General features: G+C 47.3%; 1 protein-coding gene across 1 annotated transcript in view; it reads right to left on the bottom strand.

The window, feature by feature from the left end:
- The window catches only part of SppL (signal peptide peptidase-like protein), an 80,824-nt gene that overhangs the window by 7,804 nt on the left and 52,776 nt on the right, over positions 1-20,244 (bottom strand). The window contains exons 6-12 of the mRNA XM_089572752.1: positions 19,939-20,051; positions 15,090-15,196; positions 13,718-13,789; positions 11,466-11,554; positions 8,833-8,878; positions 5,637-5,784; positions 1,519-1,628 (exon numbers count right to left, since the gene is read on the bottom strand). Coding sequence (XP_089428878.1) covers positions 1,519-1,628; positions 5,637-5,784; positions 8,833-8,878; positions 11,466-11,554; positions 13,718-13,789; positions 15,090-15,196; positions 19,939-20,051 — 685 coding nt within the window. The remainder of the gene's footprint in view (positions 1-1,518; positions 1,629-5,636; positions 5,785-8,832; positions 8,879-11,465; positions 11,555-13,717; positions 13,790-15,089; positions 15,197-19,938; positions 20,052-20,244) is intronic.

A 20,244-nucleotide genomic window follows, 5' to 3' on the forward strand; every position in this document is an offset into this window, starting at 1 on the left:
CGAATGTGAAAATCGTGTGACGTCGTTGCTCGCCGTGAAGCGCAAGCAAGCAAAGATTACCGATTTTTGGAAATAAAAGTCTTTTCTGCTTCTTGGGTAATTCTGTTGTGCGTTTCACATCAATTTTTTGTGACAACGAAGTTCCACGACAACAAATTTTTTTTCGTTCACCGTGAATTTCGTTGTAGCGGGATTCAACTGTACTCGAACTGGGCAAGCCTAGTTGCCTGACCTGCAGTTGGGTACGAAGCACTTCCTAAACATAATCGCGTCGGGTCGGCTTCTGGACCTGGCTGGACTATGCGGCGTGCCACAGCTACAACTAACACACCACAGCCACCAAGCACACAGGCTGCGACTACCATCCACGGGGTCGGCCCACGCCGCATTGTGAGCTTGCAAAACAATAACCGTGGCTGGCACCAAACCGTGACACAAAAGGCCCACCACATATGCCGGGCCCACATATTCTTACGTCTTTCAGCAGGAGGTGCGTGCAGGTGTTTGTGAACATGCCATGTGCAGATGCTATTAAGCCTGGGCAGAGCCCTTTGTGCAGCCAATGCTGTTTAGAAAAAAAAAAAAAGAGAGAAGCGCCTAGAACCACTGCCACTCAGACGCACGAAGATGTGGGCTTCGAAGTTACATAAGACAGAGAGTTCTTCCATACACATAAGCTCTTTGCAGTGGTGAAAGTAAGTTATGAGAGACCGATGTCAAATAGGAAAGCAATTACACAGAAGGCAAGCATGCACTTTTCTTACTGCAACTAAATTAAATACGCAGTTACTTTCGAAACAATGAAACTCGAGATTAGAAAAATATATAGAGCACTGTCGATCAGGTTTTCATGCTTGTGCACCCCTGCACATGCTTCATGAGCGTCATTTGTCTTCCATCAAGGAAACGGCTTCGGTCACAAATTTCCATCATGGAGACAGACATTGGCATTACTGATTCAAAGAGGGCATGTTTAAGAGCACCATCTAGGTTACAACTGTCACTACCCAATATAGAGAAGCAGTTAAGGATGATTCACACGACGGTCTGTTCGCTTGCAGCCCGCACATTACATGTTCATACGCCACTTAAAACTGGCCTGCAATCCGATGACGTCAAGCGGATGCAGCGGACCAAAAGAACAGACGACGCGCTGGGCGTACCACAGTTGTCAGAATATTTTGAAGTGTTTGACAACGCTTGTCAAACCGGTTTTTACTCCTTACCCATGACTGTGTAACTGAATGACAGAAAAACTTTGTCGAACTGCACAGGAAGTCCTGGGAAGCGGGTGCGGCCCTTTGTCCAATTCCTCAATGGGCGGGGCCATCTTGCTAGCCCAGTTGCCAGAGCTAGCGCAAGCATCTTCGTGGGCTGCCGCTGATTCCCGCGAGGGGAGAGGCACCTGAGCCTCCTTGCCTGACCTGTCCGCGGGCCGACAGCGCGCAGTGTCCCCACTCCCCTGTGTGCTCCCCCCTCTCCTCCATGCATGAAAGGGGGACTGCCCCCCCCTCTCACCTTGAGGTAGGCCATGGTCAGGAGCGGCAGTAACGTGAAAGGAACCAGGTAGAGCAGGGCAGGCTGAGCAGCCTTGAACACCTCAGAGGACACCGTGGCCGTCAGCAGACCTGGCACAAGGGGGAGGAAGTTGCACCACCCGCACAATGCCATCTGTGCAGTGCCCATGTCAGCACTACTGCAGTACACATACACTTTGTGCAAAAATACGTGGATACGGTTTGTGCAGGTTGCACTTAACCCATGTATGCCTCGAGTCCTACGTATGGAACACCACTTAATTTGTGCAGCAACTCTTACATTTACTGCATAAAAGCTTGCGCCCGCTAGGCTAACTTTTCCTCTGCAAGCGTTGCATTGTGTGCATCGTTTTGTGCATTGTGTGCATGTAGAAAAAGCTGCCAGTCTTCTCTAGGTTTGACCGCTTTGACCACATTGCGATTGCGCAAAGCAAATACACTTTGTGCATTGGCATGAGAAAAGCACCCTGTGTGACGAGAAATGAGACATCAGAGTCGGTGACAAATGGCGGTGCTTCCGTATTCTATGCACTTTTAGTGCGAAAGCACTACTTCACGAGGTCAAACCGGCTCACCGGTCTGTGTGAAGCTTGACCTTGAGGGTGACCCTGACCAAACCATAAATAAACAAATAAACATTGCCACGACTGAGATTTGAACCCGCGGCAGCATGAACAGCACTCCACAGTAACAGCACTCCTCAAGCAAACTCACGATTTCGCAGCAGCCATTGACAACCAAAGCCACATCGACATTATATTTCTTGATTTTGAAAAAAACCTCTGATCGCGTCTCGCACCCTAAACTTCTTTCAAAACTAGAACCACTGCTGAAAAACAATTCGCTTCTTGCATGGATCGAAGCATACCTACGTGGCCGATGCCAATGTGTCAGAATAGATCACGTCTGTTCTGCTCCTGTGCCTGTTAAGTCGGGCATACCACAGGTATCTGTTCTGGGGCCTTTATTTGTATAGTTCATAACCTACCTGTTAAAATTAAGCTATATGCGGATGACTGCATAATCTATCATGAAATTCACAACTCCAGCGATCAGGCTCTACTTGATGGTGCCTTAGCAAGGATTGCAACCTGGTGCTCAGATTGGCAGATGTCAATAAACACAAAAAAATCTGTTGCCATGACCGTAACACGCAACAAGCAACCGTTAATTTTCTCATATTCCATAGACAGCAGCGCTCTCGCAATGGTAAACAACTATAAGTACCTAGGCATAACCATAACATCGGATCTAAGGTGGAATGAACATATATTGGACATCGTGAAGAGGGTCATGCGGAAATTAGGTTATTCAAGAATAACTCTGTGACAATGTACAAACAAGTTAAACTAATAGCGTACAAGACCTTAGTTTGACCAGTAATATAATATGGATCAATTGTTTGGGACCTGCACACTCGTGGCAACATAGACAAGCTGGAATCTGTGCAAAAGAAAGCATCTAGGTTTGTACACTGATCATATATAGCTGGCGTACTTCTGCTAGTGCTCTAGTAAAAAAGGCAGGTTTAGACAGTTTACAAAAACGGCGTCAGTATGACCGATTAAAATACATGCACTTACTGTTTCATGATAAACTAGGTACACGCAAACACGAGTGCATAGAGCCTGTGCACCGAAGAACCACCCGATCGCATCATAGCAAAAAACTTGAAGATTATTCCTGTCACACTGAAACCTTTGCTAACTCCTTCTTTCCGAAAACTGTCCGTGAGTGTAACCGGCTTCCGGCCAGCATTGTAGAATGCCCTTCTACTGAAGCATTTGTAACTGTCTATTACGGAGTGTTCTTGAGATTGCTTTATGTGTTTTTGCGCGCAACTTTGCAACATCTGTTTTTGCTCACGAGTGCATCTCACTGGTTGTGAAGGCAGCTTATTGTGCCTTGATTTGTTTTACGCATGTCACATTGTTTTTTTTTCTTATCTCCCACTCCTGCTTACAGCCTCACCTAGAGGCAAGCAGTACTGTGTAAATAAATAAATAAACAAACAGATCAGCTTCACTGGGCACTGCACGAGAGCACTAGGCTATTGCCGCAGCCGATCATGCCTCGTGCTAAACTGCAATGCTCACTAGCGCTGTGCATTACACGTCGTCTTCTTCATCAACTAATACTACTATCAAACTAACGTTCGCGCTTCGAGCTATGTGGCTGTACTGAGAGAGAGATGTGCGCTGCATGCGTTGGCGTAGATAACGTTGTTGCAGAAGTATGGCACTAGAGCAATGCGCATTGGCGCTGACAAACAATGCTGCATAAACGTGGCACTGGATCACAGGCTGCCGGCATACATTGGGTAGATTGGTATTGATGATGGGAAAGTTGAAAGACGCGCATAACTGGCTGCCTGGGTCAGTGGACACCTCAATCACACTTTCAGGTATGTGGCGGTGGTGTCCACCTGCAAAATAGCTAATGGGTTAATGCCCATATACGCAGAATTGGGCAATCTTTACTTAACACGCATAAATCACTGGGAGTCCTCATGCCCCTCCTGGCGCAGTGGGGCAGCGGTGAAGCGATGTGCCGCTACTCTGTGGTGGCAGGTGCTCCCTGTGTGGGCCTTGTGAGATCCAGGTTGCTCTCCCCGAGCAACCTCTCACAACCAACCATTAATTTAACTGCCACCTGACATAATGGGCAGTTTGCTTGCAATCCGGTGGGAAGGTTGTGATGAATCCACAAGGTCATGTGACCTAACTGGCCCATCTACCTCCCAGGTTGCTTTTCTGGGGGTTTTTCGGGGATTTGTTCACTTTCAGTCAACGCTTCCGTCGCTGCCGACGCCACCAGATCTTCTGCGACAAGAGCTCCCTAACGCTATCGCCTACAAAACTGTGCTTTTATACAATATTTCGTGCTTAACAATGCTAATTCGCAGCCATTTTTTTTTTTGTGTGTTTGTCCTTTCTCCCAGAGAATCCAGCTCGATGATTTAGATAGGCAAGCACCTCAACATGTTAGCAAGCGTCCATTACACTCGTTTCCGCCCATATCGTCCCTTGTTAGCAAGCGTCCTTTTCATGCCTGTATAAATATGTATAAATGCCTGTTAAACCTCCCCACCATTTTACTACCAGAGTGGCAGGTGTACCTTTTATTCAGAAGTAGGTTGGTTTGGTCTTATGGGGTTTAACGTCCCAAAGCGACTGAGGCTATGAGGGATGTCGTAGTGAAGGGCTCCGGAAATTTCTGACCGCCTGGGGTTCTTTAACATGCACTGACAATGCACAGTAGACGGGTGTCTAGAACTCCCGACTTCATCGAAATTCAACCTAGGGAGGAAGTTTTTGTGACATGCTTCTGAAGCCCCACAGCTGGGTGTCCAAGCTCAACGGACAGCCAAAACATGGACCCAGGAACCCTCTTGCATTTCTTGGAAAGCAAGCCTATGCGCGTGTGCGTGTCTCTGCATGTGTGTTTGTGTGTTTGGTTCTTCTGAGCATTTGCGTCTTTTCTGCTGCTAAGTGCTGGGCTGTCAACGGCTCTGAAAGAAACCGGGACAGTGCTAGTGTGGACCTGATGGACGAGCGAGGAGCAGAGGGTGTGCAAGGAGTGTTTGAGTGCGCAAACAAGGGGAAGGCTGTATGAACAACACGGCACACAGATCACTCTGAAGCATGCATGAACTGGCACAAGGAACTAAAATTCTTGTTTTGAGTGCCAAAATGAAAAGCACTGTGAAAAAATTTGTGCGCACACCAAGCAGACAACGTGGCACAGTAAGAAGTAGAGTGCCATCCCGAGCTACGTCAATGCATTGGCTGCTGCTGCCCATCCCCAGTCAGTCGGAATGATGGACCATTGAATTGCCTTTCACCGAGACATCAGGGGCATGGTCACGGGAGAGCTTGCATGATGGCTCGGATGCAAGTGTAGAGGATGAGGAGGTTGGCTTTCTCGGAAGGAAGTGCGAAAGGGCTTTGGCTTGAATTTTTACCACTATTCGGGCGTGCATAGCTTTAGTATTTTACAGAGACTATCATCTTTAATGCACTGCGCTTGTTTGTTTGAAATCTTCCAAGGCCTGGTCAGGGGCCCTTTTAAGGGACGGCAGACGGGGGCAGCACGCACCGAGGAAGTACCCGATGAGGGAGCAGTGGAAGTAGGAGATCTTGTTGAGGTGGTTGGGCGGCGGCAGGCCCGTCTCGGCCGAGCTCAGCTGGGCCTTCTTGTAGGCATCGTAGCGCAGCACAAAGCACAACAGCAGGCCTGGCATCACCTGCCACAGGGGGGAAGGCAAAGAGGCAACACCCTGAGAATCGCCACACGATGTGGCCAACAGGTCGCACTGCTGGGCAAGCTGGTTCGGATCGGTTGCATGTACATAGGCTGCACAACGCAGATGTCCACGAGAGAACAAGATGGCACGTGCGCAACCCATCTACATGTAACCGATGAGGCCAACAAAGAGGAACAGCCAACATTGGCAAAACTGCAGCCTCTAGCTGGAAAACAAGATGGCCAGTTCCTGTTCCTCTGCATGTGAAGAGTGGCCAGCAAAGTGCATCAACCCAATGCACTGCTTTTAATTTGGCATGCAGCCCCTGACCTCACCCAAACACCTGTGATCACCTTCGGTCATCCATGCCTTTGGGAGGCATGGATGACCGAAGGTGATCACAGCTATGCTGCAACTGCACGCATGCGGTGCACTTCGTATAGCGAAGCTGTGAACTGGGTGCATGAGGCCTGGAAAGCAGTTGCAGTGGCAATGATAATTGCACGCTTCTACAAGGCTGTCCTGCTAGCTTCATCAGAGCCTGAGCAAGATGACGATCAGAGCAGCGATTCTGAATGTGAAGAGAATGTCCCAGCAGTGCTGCCGCCAGAAATCGGCAAACTTTTTGACAGCGAGTCCAAAGATGAGGCCTTTGAAGGCTTTGAGTAAAAATAGTCTTACTGTTCTAAAGACAAGTAAAGACAAAGACAAGTTCTAAAGACAAGTACAAGTATCCCTCGTTATAATGAAGTCAGCGGGACGGCAAAAAAATTCGTTATAAATGATAATTCGCTGTAAGTGACCGCTCGAAAAAAAGCTAAAACAGTCGAGATTTAATAGCGCCACAACTGCGAGGAAGCTGGCAGATGACGCCGCGCGGCGTCATCTGCCAGCTGCGGCGGTTGCTAGGCAACGGCTCAAGGTCGGTCTCTGTGCCTCCTCGGAGCACCGCCACAGCGAAATCGCAAGTTCGTTGCCAATGTAGCTTTCGCTACAAAGTTTGCTCGTAGCACATTTGTTACTTCTCCCAGCAACTCAGTATTCGTCAGCGATCCTCAAAGATGATACAGTTCAAATTTCTTATACCAGAGTTTATTATCTATATCAAGAACAAGCTTTAGCTCATTTTTGTGATCCAGACAGGATCCAGGCTGATCGACAGGCCTTCAGGCTCGGCTTACTTCCCGTTCACACAAGAAAAATACAAAGCAGCCATGCTGCCATAAAGTCTGCCTCCTAAATTCAAGCAATGACAGCATGCCTGTGCAAGAGTGGAGCTTTCGGCAACGACGCCGCCTGCAGGAACGCCGGGTGACAAACTGCGCGCTGCTCCCTGACTGCCCTAGTCGCCGCTAAGACTAGCCGGTTTTGCATCGATGCCGCAGCTGTTAGCACTTCGGGACTGGCCAGCACTCAAATAAAGGCGCTACACCCGGCACCCCTTTACTGTCAACCGGCCCCATAATAAAAGAAACTTTAGATTTCCGCGACGCCTTCAGCAACGGAGCTAGCTAGCAGACGGCAGGCAAACCGCATCAGGCAGGAGCAGCACCAAAGCGGATGAAATTTGCTTGTATCGCAGTCATCACCTCTACCCCCAGGGCTTGCTATGAACTTGAACAAACAATACTATCGCGTTTTCAGACGCTGGCGGCCAGCATCAAGGCTGGCAGGCCACGGCCGGTCTCTGCGCGCGCGCGCTTCGAGACCAGCCGTGGGCAGGTTGGCCCGGCTCAAAGGAGCGCGCCCTATGTCATCGTGACGTTGCGGCTCTCCGCGCTCGCGTTGGCTCCCGCTCCGTCGTTGCGTTTGCCGCGGGTGGCCCGTCGTTGACATGGCGCAGGCGGCGAGATGCGATCGGACGCTGCGATGCCGTTCGCAACTTCACGCCGCGGTGAATCGCGCTCGCTTTTCACACATGTGTCTCCGCCGTAACAACCAAATTCAGTGACCCTACCACGCATTTATACCGTTTGTCTTGTTGATTGGCGCGAATCGAGTATGACTGGTCACTTTTCCGCATCCAAGACACCGCGGCTTTCTGGCATTGCAAAGCGCGAGGAGAACTTTATTTTCGTGTGGATTCTGTCACGGGGAACACCAGGAATGCGCTTCCGACTGAGATTAACGGTTCGGGCGCGCTGCACCATGGAATTCGGCCTCGCTGAGCAGGGGACACTCGGCACTCTCTTGGTGCACGTTACTAGGCAGGTCATCGATTGTGGGTTTGGTACTTTTGTGGCCTGTTGTATGCCTGTATGAGTCTAATTCGTCGGCGGTATTAATTTGGCACTGCATGCGCAAAGGGTCGCCGCCATGGCAGCGATTCCTATGCACGGCGGCGGCGATGCCTCCACTTGCCACTTCGCTTTAAGCGGGTCAAGCTCTTCGTGCGCTTCGAGTAATGCGGCTTAAAATGCATGCGTTTGGGTCGGGACCGAAAAAAATTTCGAATAAAGCGATATTTCGAGTAAAGCGATTTCGCTATAACGAGGGATTACTGTAAGTGCCTAAAGACAAAATATGGCGCCAAAAAAAAAAAAAGCCGGTCATGAGCACTGAAACAATTCTTCGTGCAAACGCAACATGTTGCCAGCATGCAGGAGGCTTTGAGTTGTCTGCGACAGTGTTGCACCACTGCAAAACAGCAGTGACCCTCCCTCATGTACAGTCAGCGTAAATGAAATGCAAACAGGGCAACTCAAAATGTGAAACACACAAACACACAAAAAAAACAAAAATGCGAGGTGCCATTGAGGAAATAGAGGCAGGGTACCGTAGGCTAACAATTCCGAACAGCAAACTCTGTGACTTTTGAGTGAAAATAAACTGCGCTGGTATCGTATGTCTCAACTAAAAACTTCTCGTACAGCTATTCATGTTTCAAACCTCTTGTATGCGTTTTATATGACGCTGACAGCAAGCACATGGTTTCCCTATGTCCAGGCACACAGCTACTGCAAGGCAGCATGAGCCCAATGTGATGGAGAAAGGCAAAGCGGGAAGGAATGAGTGTGGATGATGACAAGAAGAGGGGGCAGCACTTACAATATCACCCAGTCCCAGCATGGAGAAGTGGCCACTGCTGTGCACGCTGCAGCAAATAAGGGAAAGATCAGGTGAGGGTGAGCAACCTTGCAACATGTTATACTCGGTTTCATACATAGCGTGCAATGTTGGTGAAGGTGAATGAGTCGTGCCCACTTAAGCATATCACTCCACCATACAGCACTTGTCCTTCTTAAAGCCTCAGCGAAGGATCGGACTGAAATAGGCAATGGCATAAAACAGCATGCTAGGCATTGTAAATCACGGTCAAGGCAGTGAGTGAGATGTTCACTTGAGCCTAAGAAAAAGAGCAGTGCCAAAGCATGCAACTACAAACAAAGAAAACAAAAGACACAAGCGCTTGTGTCGTTTCCTTTCTTCGTTTGTAGTTGCATGCTTTGGCACTGCTCCTTTTCTTGGGTTCAAAATGCATCAACTAGCCCAAAAAGACGTTTTATTGAAGATGTTCACTTATTGGGGCCCTCTGATTACAGCAGCTAACTGATTGTTTTGGACTCCACAATAATTCAGACCTGCGAAATATTTTGGACTTTGCTGCAGAACCGTCACACACCTCAAAGGAGTGGCGCATGCAACCATGACCAATACTATGAACTTGGCAGAGCCTGAAAGTTCCGATTTTTGGAGCCAAACAGATCGCGAGTGGGCACTGCTGTCGCACTCAAACTGACTCTTCACTGGTGATGAATGTGCCATGCTGGATTCAATGTGCCGGTAGACTGGCTTGGACAGGCACAGCAATGTCTTGGCCTCACTGTTGCCACTTGAGGCAATAGCACACACTAATCGTTTTGAGGTCCCACGTGGAAACAGTAGGCAAGAAACAAGCTACAGCCAGGGATCGTCCTTTGCGCTGTAGATGCCGCTGTCGCCACCCATAACATGGGTAGCGGGGAAAGTGCAAGGGGGGGCTCAATCTGCTTGCATCATGTTCCCATTCAGCCATCGTCAACCTAGAAACAAGCTGTGACCTTGACTTGTGCGTCTTCCAACATTTCGCACAAAGCATGTTTGTGCAGAGTGGCAGCAAGGAGGCATGCAATGCAGTGCGGTAGTGGATTGTTCGTCCATCCATTAACGACACAGTTAGCAGCATGACCTTGCAGGCTGCACAAACGGTATTGATAGCATGCAATGTGGCATAAACACCCGTGGTACAGACATGACGAAAACGTGACTCTAACTCGAATGCAAGCAAATACTGTCACTTGTGGGCGCAACATGGCAGAGGGAAAAGTTTGCTACATTTTTCAAGCTGATTCTGTCACATTAAAGTGACCTTTGCGAAGTTCACAGATTTCTTGGACTGTTTGATTCATCATCACCATCAGCCTCACTGCACCCAAGGCAGCCCCTGCTACGCTTGCCTTCTCTTGGAATCATTTTTCAGGTCCTGCTGAGTGCAAAAATAAGTCGGTGACTGTACAATTTTCGCTGATCCACTTTTAGGGCACAGTTGGAGCAAACAGGCGTGCGAACGGCATATCCTTCCGCCACATGTCGCTCTTCTCGAGGTCTTGAGATGGGGCAGGACAAAAATGTGGTAAAATGAAGTGCAGAACACTGCCAGTCACAGCTTCATCTTAATAAATGACACTTTTCTCTACTGAGTGTTGAATTACTTTTCTGGCACGGACGTAGCCAGCATGAACAGGTACCCCAGCTTCGGCAGTATAGTGCTGCACTTCCACACTGCCCAAATATGCATCCCACTAGACAATAACTAGGGCCTCAACGAAGCCAAAATGTGCCTCAACCTTCAAGAAAGTTCAGCCGCGACCAACTAGGAAAATACGGCAGTGCTTAAAGATGATAATAAATGCAAAGAACCAGGCACCATGTTACACTAAAAAGCCAGCCCTGGAGTTTCAACGTCTTCGCTCCGACTTTCTGGCAGCGCTATGTTTTCCAAGTTATGGCATACACTAACCCAGGGACCAGCACAGATGCAAGTGAATTAGGATTATTTGTGCAAAAATGATGCCGCAACATGGCATGGGATTGCACCAAAAAGCCTCGCTCGTTGGCGATCACTTATAAACATTCTACGCTCGATTACAGTAATTCTTGCATTGGCCACCATTTCCGCAGAGTGAGAGCTAGACCAGCTCAGTGGAGAAGCAATTAAGTCCCCAGCAGTGAAGAGGACAGGAAACAAAAGGCTGTGCTTCACGAACAGACGGAATGCAGCTGAACCAAGTAAATATTAAACAGGCATGTACGGTGCCTGGGGTTTGACGTCGCGAAGCTACACACAGGCCATGAGAGGTGCTGCGGTGGAGGGCTCAGGATAAATTCAGAGCACAGCGAGGTTCTGCAGTATGCACTAGTATTGCTTTTAAATATTTTTTTCTTTCATTTTTGCTCGAGTCCAAACGTGGCCATCGGAGGGAGATCTGCAGATGTATTGATTGTTATAGTGAAATCTTGCAATACATGAAAAAACTGCATTCATATGCTTTGTCTCCTTCAAAAATGCTTCTGTCCAGAACTGTTGGGCATGAAATGTGTGGCAACAGACACAAAACTAGGCCAGGTCTATGTTCGCATCTTTTGACAAGGGACACACAACACACAGAGTGATGTCACACACAGGGAACAAGGGTGGGCACCTTGGAAAAACCAGCTTTCCTGGCAGTGACAGCTTGGGGGCCTCCCTGACCATGCTGCCCAGATGGAGTTTCTTGGCAACCAGGCCCACCTGGGGGGCAGAGGACAGGGCACACGTCACTGGCAACACTGTGCCCACCCCCCCTTCACCAAGGGCAGGATGATTCAGTGCAAAGTGATTCGGGTGAATTGGCACTATTCAAGCATTCAAAAACACTGCACGAGCAGACAAAAGGACAAGGCAAAGGAAGGCACATGACCAGTGCTGGCTCTCAACTAAGACCTCCTCTGTTACCCCACTTTCTCATCTGTCCACCCGCTGCAGCATGTGTTGTCTAAGCATAGCCACTATTCATTCAGGCACTATGACCAGACCATACAGAAAGTGGCAGAGGCAATATCCCCATGAGACATGGCAGGCACACTAGCCCACCTATGTCGGCACTAAGCAATAAGGAGCTTGCTTCTCCAAGCACAAGCTGAGCAGATTATTGTATTTAAGTTTTTTTTTTTTTTGTCACCTAGATAATATATTCCCTGTTCCCTGCATTAAAGGTCTTAGTTGGGGGTCAGCACCAGTTCTGTGCATTTTTTTTCTTTGGTCTTTTCCTTTGCCCCCTGCACTGTTTAATTCCCCAAAGGGGGAGGTGTGACCCAGCTGCCCTCATTCTTAATTTTCCCTCTCCTCTCCTCTCCTCCTTTCTAATCCCCTGTTTCATCCTGTCCAGGGACTACGCCTTGTGCCAGTGATTTAGCGGGGCGTGCAGGTGTGTCTCGGCACCCATCGGTTCTCGTTCATTCACGTGCACTGCTATAAACTTGCATGGAAACATTTCTCTCCGGCACCTACCCGATGGTCATTCATAAATACAGCAAAACCAACTCCAAAAGGCACATATGGAATACGCAACAGTAACCAAAAACGAAAACAAACATTCAATGCAGGTAACCTTCACGCAGAAGATCACATGACAAAAGAGATAACCTAAACACAACTTACCAACAGAAGCAGGGGAAAATGTCTATGTAAGCGCATTTTCAACAAATCCAAGCGCACACTGCCACCACCACTGGAGATGAAGCAATACAGACAAGCCCTTATGTGAGAACCAGCATTTGTAGATGGATGGGAAGCGCAAAAAAAAACCCAACAAAAACTAGTGCATAAACACTCACACTGTCCTTAAAGAAAATAATAAAAGATTGTCAGGTGTACAGCTATTTTGCAAAAATCTTGTCCCTCAATCATGAATGCGTTTCTTGATACAACTGACTGCTAAATGAACTCACCTGCAATGCTATCGAGCTTTAATCTAGGTCTGAATTCATTGTCACTATTAAAAAGTGCAGCATGATTTATATGGCGCACCTCAACGGTTCACCATGAATACATTTTAATGTGACAGAGGCAGGAAATGAACTTCCTGACGTGCAAGATGAACAACGCACCAGTGATATTAAGTTTTGCCATTTCATTTGTGCTCAAAGATATGGCTGCAACCACCTGAAATGAGCTGATTTGCATGTTGCACACAATACCAGTGAGTGCACAGTGCAACCACAGCGCACCTCAAAGTGTTCAGACTCAAAAGATCTGTCCCATAAAACTTAGCTAAGTGCCTGCTGTCTTCTCCACCAGTTACAAAATGCTTAACTACTGATGCCCCACACCTCCAAGCTCCTGATGCTTACGCCCCTTAACTCTAATGCACGACAAAAGAATTGTTTTTCCCAATAATGTTTTTGAAAAGGTGTAGTTGTAGCCGAGATGCAGGCATCTGAATTAATAAGATCTGCAACTTGTTCAGTCCTTAAAAGAAAAAAAAGAAAAAGCAGAAAGCACATGCTTCCAAACACAAGAATTTCCAAGACACTCTCACACACGTGTCTGTCTGAGTTTATATACTCAACCATTTTAAGTCTGTTACAGCCCAAACATCAGGAACAAAAAGTGAGCTTCAGCTGAACTAAGCCACCTTCAGATTCACACGTAGTAGTCTGCAGTACGCAACCCCCAGCAGACTTCAGTTAAGCTTATAGCGAAAAGCAATTTTCACAGAAAAACATTTCATTTCATTTATTAAAAAAGATGCACGAATCCATGCAAAAAAGAGAAAGGTGATGCCTAGAGAAAGAAAGGGCGGAAGAGGGGCCACACAGAGAGGAGGGGGGGGCCTTTCAAAAGGTGGAGAAGGCAAGGGCGGTAAGGAAGTTCCCACCCAAAAGAAAAACCAGACCAACTGGGGGTACTCACAGGATTGTCTGCTGGCCGCGTGGCCACTTTGACCATGACATTGGCATTGAAGATATATGAGGAGAAAAAGACCTGCACACAACGGAGAGAGTTTCTGAAATGAGCTGCCATTGTTGTAGCACTGCTGACACATCCTCAGCCATCATCGTCATCAGCCTGACTACGCCCACTGCAAGACAACGGCCTCTCTCATATCTCCCCAATTAACCCTGTCCTGTGGCAGCTGCTGTAACCTTATCCCTGCAAACTCCGTAATCTCTAAACGTTGCCAGGTTCAGTTTCCAATGGCGGCCTGTCCGGAGCCAGAGATTTTTAGCACCCTCCGCTGCGTCACAGATCTGACCGCTGCCTTGGTCAGTTGCTCCGCAGCCGCTCGGGACTGAGGGTCATGGGTTAATTGGTTTGTTCATACAGGAGGTCGTGGCCAAGGTGGCCAAATCTTGTTCTGGTGAGGAAGTGCGTTGTCGGTTCTCGTCACCGAAATCAGGCCGCACTCCAGGCCTGGTCATATCATTACTTCATTACTAATTCAGCTGACAGGACATATACTAAAAACTGTAGTCCCTAGCAATGACACTGACAGCCTAAACTGCCTCAGCAATTTAGAGGCAAAAGCCAAGCAGTCACTGTTGTAGATAGTGGTATGAAAAACAAAAACAAGACAGGCAAAAAAAAAAATCTGAACAATAATGCTGCGAATATTCAAAGGTTTGCTGCAACAACCCTTTAAGTGAACTGACTCCATGTGCATGCGTTTTTCATGCAGATTTTGCACTGCGCCTTCTAATAAGGAGCGATTTCTTTGGCAAGGCACAATTCCAGGCATTTGTTCGCAGTTACTGAACCATTTCTATGACCATGAGCGGCTGCATCACAAGATTCTCAAGGTCCTACTTCCCAACAATGTAAAGTTAAACCTGGATGTAACGAACTTCCATGGAACGAATTCCTGGATATTCGCACAAGTAGCGAATAATTATACAAACACTCAATTCGTACTGAATTCAGTTCTTTCATTATTTGATTCAGTTACAAGAAGTACTATCTGCACACCCCTAGCCAACAAACCTGTTAAGCCAGATTCCTACATGAGGATGTAACTGAAGTTCACACTGCACGCCTGTGCAGCACGCCATCCAAGTAACTGTAGTAAACAATCAGAGCCTCCTTCTCTAAATTTACAATGTCCTACGGGCCAAAAGAAACAGCTGGCAGCTTTAATCTCATTGCTGGGCCAAAAGAAACAGCTTGGCCTGGCTTGACAAGCACTTGCTCTGGCACAAAAAGTGAGCCTGTTTGAGGTGAGTTGTGCTGCACATAATGGCACACGCATAAACGGCACGCAGGAGTGCAATGCCCTTGATCCACTCACCCAGAAGACATCGTAAATGAGGAGCCCCGTGAGCAGCAGGGTGGACACCTTGAGGCTGGGCAGCCGCACAAACGCGATGAATGCCACGCACAGCCCCATGCCCATCGCTGCACCACAGAGGGAGGAGTGGGGGGGGGGGGGGGGGGGGGGCAGAGGCAGGGGAGAGGGCAACACACAGATCAGACACAGCGGTGGTGGTGGGAAAGGGAGGGGGTGGCGAGAAGTCGTCTCCAACACCACTCGTAACGGCATACCAGTGAGTGCGTCCTTACCCTACCTCTTCTTTGTGCCTACAGTGCCTTTGCCAAAACATGCGCGCTGCTTGGCCCTGGCAGAGCTCGACTGAAGTCCCTAGATTGGTGTCTCCCTACGCGGACCACAGGTTCCCCACAGATTTACCTCTTAATAGCTTCTGTGCACTGCAGTCTACGCTATGCCACACTTGCCTGTTCCTGTTGCAAAGCGCATGCAAACAAGCTGGGTAAGATAGAAACAGCGCAAGGCCTTGGGCTTTGTGTTGTTTCAATCTTACCAGGTATAATCAACTCACCCATCAGTTTGCCCATCAGTTCATGCTTTCAAATAAGCCTGTTCTACAATGCTTACTGACACCAGCAAACCACCAGTGGCTGCTGTTGGCACTGCAATAGCTATTTTTTATTTCTTTTCTTTTCTCTTTAGCTACAAAGCATGCCTCGGAACTTTAAGAGCATACACCCATTTTTTTTTTAAAACTTGATGCAAAGTAATTTTTTTAGTCAATGCAGGTGCATGAAACTGAATACTGCCACTCAAGCAAGTACTCTGCCATTGTGGCGAAACTAACAGTATTTGCAAAGGAATGCCCACTGCCAGGGCTAGGGAGGCATACTGCAACAAGACCAAGCCAGAAGAAAAAAAAAAAAAAAGGTGGTTTCCCTGCCAGTGCCCAACCAGCTTTTGGTATCCTCAGAGTCGGTTGCAACAGCGCTCAGCAGGGCTAGATGCTTACACGGCCCACCAGATTCCGCCAGTGCCACCTGCGGTAGGGCGCACTTCAATGGCGAAATCCACACCCACCCAACCATTGCCAGGGCAGCCATTCTGGAACCATGCTGTGGCATTTTATTTTGCGAGGGTTGCAGTGATCGTCTGCACGTCTTTACTAACAAACTGTGCACCTTCCTTCTGGTCTAGCAATAGCACTATCCACACAGCTGCACCTGTTAGACTGCTACTGTGAAAAATGACACAGAGAAAAAAAAATCCTCAATACTCAAAAACGCTTGTTCTTGTAAACAAGACCAAATGAAATCCCACGCAATCACCACTGAGAAATGCAATGACCAAAAGAAAAAATAAAATACAAAAAGGAACCCTGAACTACAAACGCAGATGTAAAAGAACTTTCTTTATCAAACTAGGTCAAAGCCTCAAATCCAACCTGCTTCTGAACTGGCACCAGGTTGGTTCTGTGCTGCGAACAGGTTTTCAAATCATACGTTTAACAAAATCACACCATTCGAGAATCAAATCGAAACACAGCACCAGCAGCTAGAAACTAAACTTAAACCGACCCAGCTTGTTTTTTTAGTTTGTCACCATCCATTCCTTTGGTACTAACACGTTCAAACGCTCACAGGCAAGCTGTAACTATAACTTGATGCAAATACAGCTGCATTCCATGTGCACAGCCATGGACTTAAACGAGATGATTCCACAAAAGCTAGGTAAGCTGGGGATGCCTGACCAAAAAATGCCCTTCAGTTGCAAATGTGGACCTTGCAGACTGCTTGCATGTGTGTGCACAGAGTGCATCCCAAATGCAAAACAACATGCTTTCCCCATCCTTTTTTTTCTTTCTTCAAGCACCCTCAAAAGCCCCACAGGTGACAAACCAGCTAGTTGGAAGCTCTAATTTAATACCAAAAATCATGCATTCAGCTTCCTGAAGGTGTGTTAATGTAATCATCCTTGTGAACACATAAAGAAAGAAGTTTGTAACTACTAGACGCCAATGAATGCTTAAGGAAAAAAAAAAAAAAAAATAATAATAATAAAGAAGCCATGCTTAGTTTCCGGAAAACTTTGAGAACGCTTCTGCCTCCAAGTAAGTGTATGAACGCTTTTACTAAAAGAACCTAGAGCACTGAATAAATTCATTCAGCTGAAAAAAATATATATATATACACGGGTCGAAAACAGTTTCAGTACAGCGGCGGAAGAGAAACTTCAGAGTACCACAATTCCGAACCCACATCTCAGATCTCGAATTCCTGTGACACGCAAAATGACACAGCTAAAATACCTGCTAGTGACAGCAATTCACGCCTGGCTATTTATCACCACGGCCTGTCAAATGGTCATACTTTGAAAAGCCATGAAAATTACGCCCGTCGTACACGAACAGAAAAGAAAAAAGAAATGTAAGAGACACTGCCCCATTGGTGTTCATTCACACGCCCTGCTTCGGCTGGTGTTCGACAGCAAGATTGCAGCCCATATTTTCCGTGACACTGGTCCAATCAATACTATCAAGAGCGACAAAACTTTGACAAAGGCACCGTAATCTATTGAACCATAATGCACAACGCATTATCTTCAGTTATAGCCCAAGTGCGAAATTCAAAACACCCACAGGCATTGCGTACACACCAGTCCCATTTCTTTTGTTTTTCTCCAGCATGCACTGCAAAACACCCGAGGGTACAAAAAGCGGCTGGTTTAGCTTACCATTGCCCTGTAAAAACAGAGAGACAGGCAGAGAGGTCAGTTAAAGAGAGAGCGAGAGATAAAATGATAATACAGCGCAGATGCGACTAAACTAGTACAGCACTACCCCAGCGTCCAGTTTCAGCAAACACTGCAATGGGAAGCACAACAATGTAAGGCAATGGCAAGAATTTTAAACTACTGGTCACTATGTAAACACCTATAGGTGCATTTTTTTTTCCACTTCCATTATACCCTTGTAGAATGAGGCAATATAGACCCTTTCTACTGAATGGCAGTCTGCTTCTTGCAAGTAAAAAGCAAGAGATACACTATAGATAGATCTGCTATGAAAAACTACAATGCGTGATGAAACGATACTGGAAAAATTTGTCCAGAACAATTAAGGTATAGCATTATCATTCATTTGATTTCACTTTGACTGCATCACAAAAGTGTCACAACTCATAGCCTCGCAGGGAGTGGCATGTAGCTTAACTGCGATGTTTGTCGAAGGTGCAGACTACTGCAAACACATAATAATGAATGCCTTGAGCAAGCTTCAATTACCTGCAGTAGCTTCGACACTTTGAGAGGACACTTACAACCTGGGAAGTCAATGCGCTGCATTACACCAAGGGCTGCGCTCAGCACAGAGTGATACAGACATCAAGGAAACAAACAGGGCACATGCCTGCATGCCCCCCAAAACGTTTTCTGCTCTGCCTTCACTACTTGCCTACATATGCCCCATTGCTCCCAACTACAGATTATCACAACAAGCATTACGTGAAATCTGAATCTGGCGTCTTGATCATGCCACTGTCTCACGACAGAACATCTCACTGCTATCACCCACTTAACGATCAACAACCGTGCAGCACTATGCCCAGCATGTGCACTATGCCCAGAGGCCATGCTTTCCAGGTTTAGAGCCACAAAAGTAACAAAAATGCAGTAAAATGCTTGGCATAAGCTATCACCCACTTGTCCAGGGGTTATCAAGGTGGCACTAAAGAATGATTCAAGAAATGTCGGTAAATCAGTGAACCTCACAGCAGAAGACCAATGCACTAAATGGTCAGATAACAGGGAATGTGGGCCATCACCATCATCATCATCAGCCCGACTACGGCGGCTAGGGAACTAGGGCCTCTCCCGTTAATCGCCAACTGGCCCTATCCCGAGCCGGTGACGTCCACACTCTCCCACGAAATTTCCTAGGTAACCCTCTGCTGACCCAATGTCTTCCTTCCACTGGAATCCACACACAGAGACCATTAATTATCTGTTTTCCAAATCACAGGCCACCTCCCAAGTCAATTTTTGCGTACTTCTGCTCAGGTGGTATTAACACTAGTTTGTTCTCCATTCAAAACTGTTCTCTTCCTTCTGGTCTCTTGATCTTACCCCACCATTTCCTCTTCGTTATCCCACTCCATGGTCATCAACCTAACTTCAGCACTTGTTAGACTGCACGTTTCTACCCCATAGACGAGTACTGGTGAGACACAATTGTCACATGCTGCTTTTTGAGGGACATTAGTAAGTTACTATTCCTAACATGAGAGTGCCCGCAAACTGAGTTCCAATCTAATCTTATTTCTGTCATAATTTCTCTCTCATGGACCAGCCGCACACTGCCTCCTTCGTTTACCTAGACACAAGTGCTCCTTTACAACTTCCACTATCTCATTAACCATCACAAACTGCTGTTTACAACTTTCACTATCTCATTACCCACCACAAACTGCTGTTTCGTTCCCATACTGCTGCCCCTTAATTTTGTCTCTTTCATGGATTTTTAAGTACTACCATTCTATTTAAATGAAAGTGGGTGCGAGAGCTTCAACAAAGGTACACCAGCGCCATCCGACGTAAAGTGGTAAAGCCTATCGGTGCATTAAAACCATAGCTGCTGTTGTACCACTAAACCCCAACTACTAGTTCGATAAAGTTTCTGTAAAGTTTCTTTGCATAGCACCCAACCGCAGCAAGCTGCCAGATTCATTCAAAGCATGAAGTGCCATTGTTGGGGACAACACAATCCAGTACTGCCATTCTTTCACATTTTATTTGCGTATCATAACATTTATAAGTGCCATAACGACACCAGGTAGCGAAGACAAAAAGCATGAGGTGGGCGTGCAAAACTCACCGTCCATGAGTAACCAGTGGCCAGTGAGCACCCAGACGCACACAATGGCCACCGAGAGGGAGAAAGAGACCAGCTCTGCCGCCGTGAAGCGGCCGCACGTGCCAAATGAAATTCTGCACAGGGGGGAAGCAGAAGAATCACGGCACTGTGAAGACCACCAAAAAAGAAAGGAAAGAAAACTCTGTACGCAGCTACAAAGCCACGAGGGTCCGTATAGCCACAGCCTCCACATACCTCAGCATTAGTGAAACGACTTCTGCATAACGTAGCAAGCAGCGAAATGACCCGAGCGAAAGCACAGCCTGA

Source organism: Amblyomma mixtum, chromosome 2 (assembly GCF_055824585.1).
Source record: "Amblyomma mixtum isolate Tamu chromosome 2, ASM5582458v1, whole genome shotgun sequence".
Lineage (NCBI taxonomy): Eukaryota > Metazoa > Arthropoda > Arachnida > Ixodida > Ixodidae > Amblyomma > Amblyomma mixtum.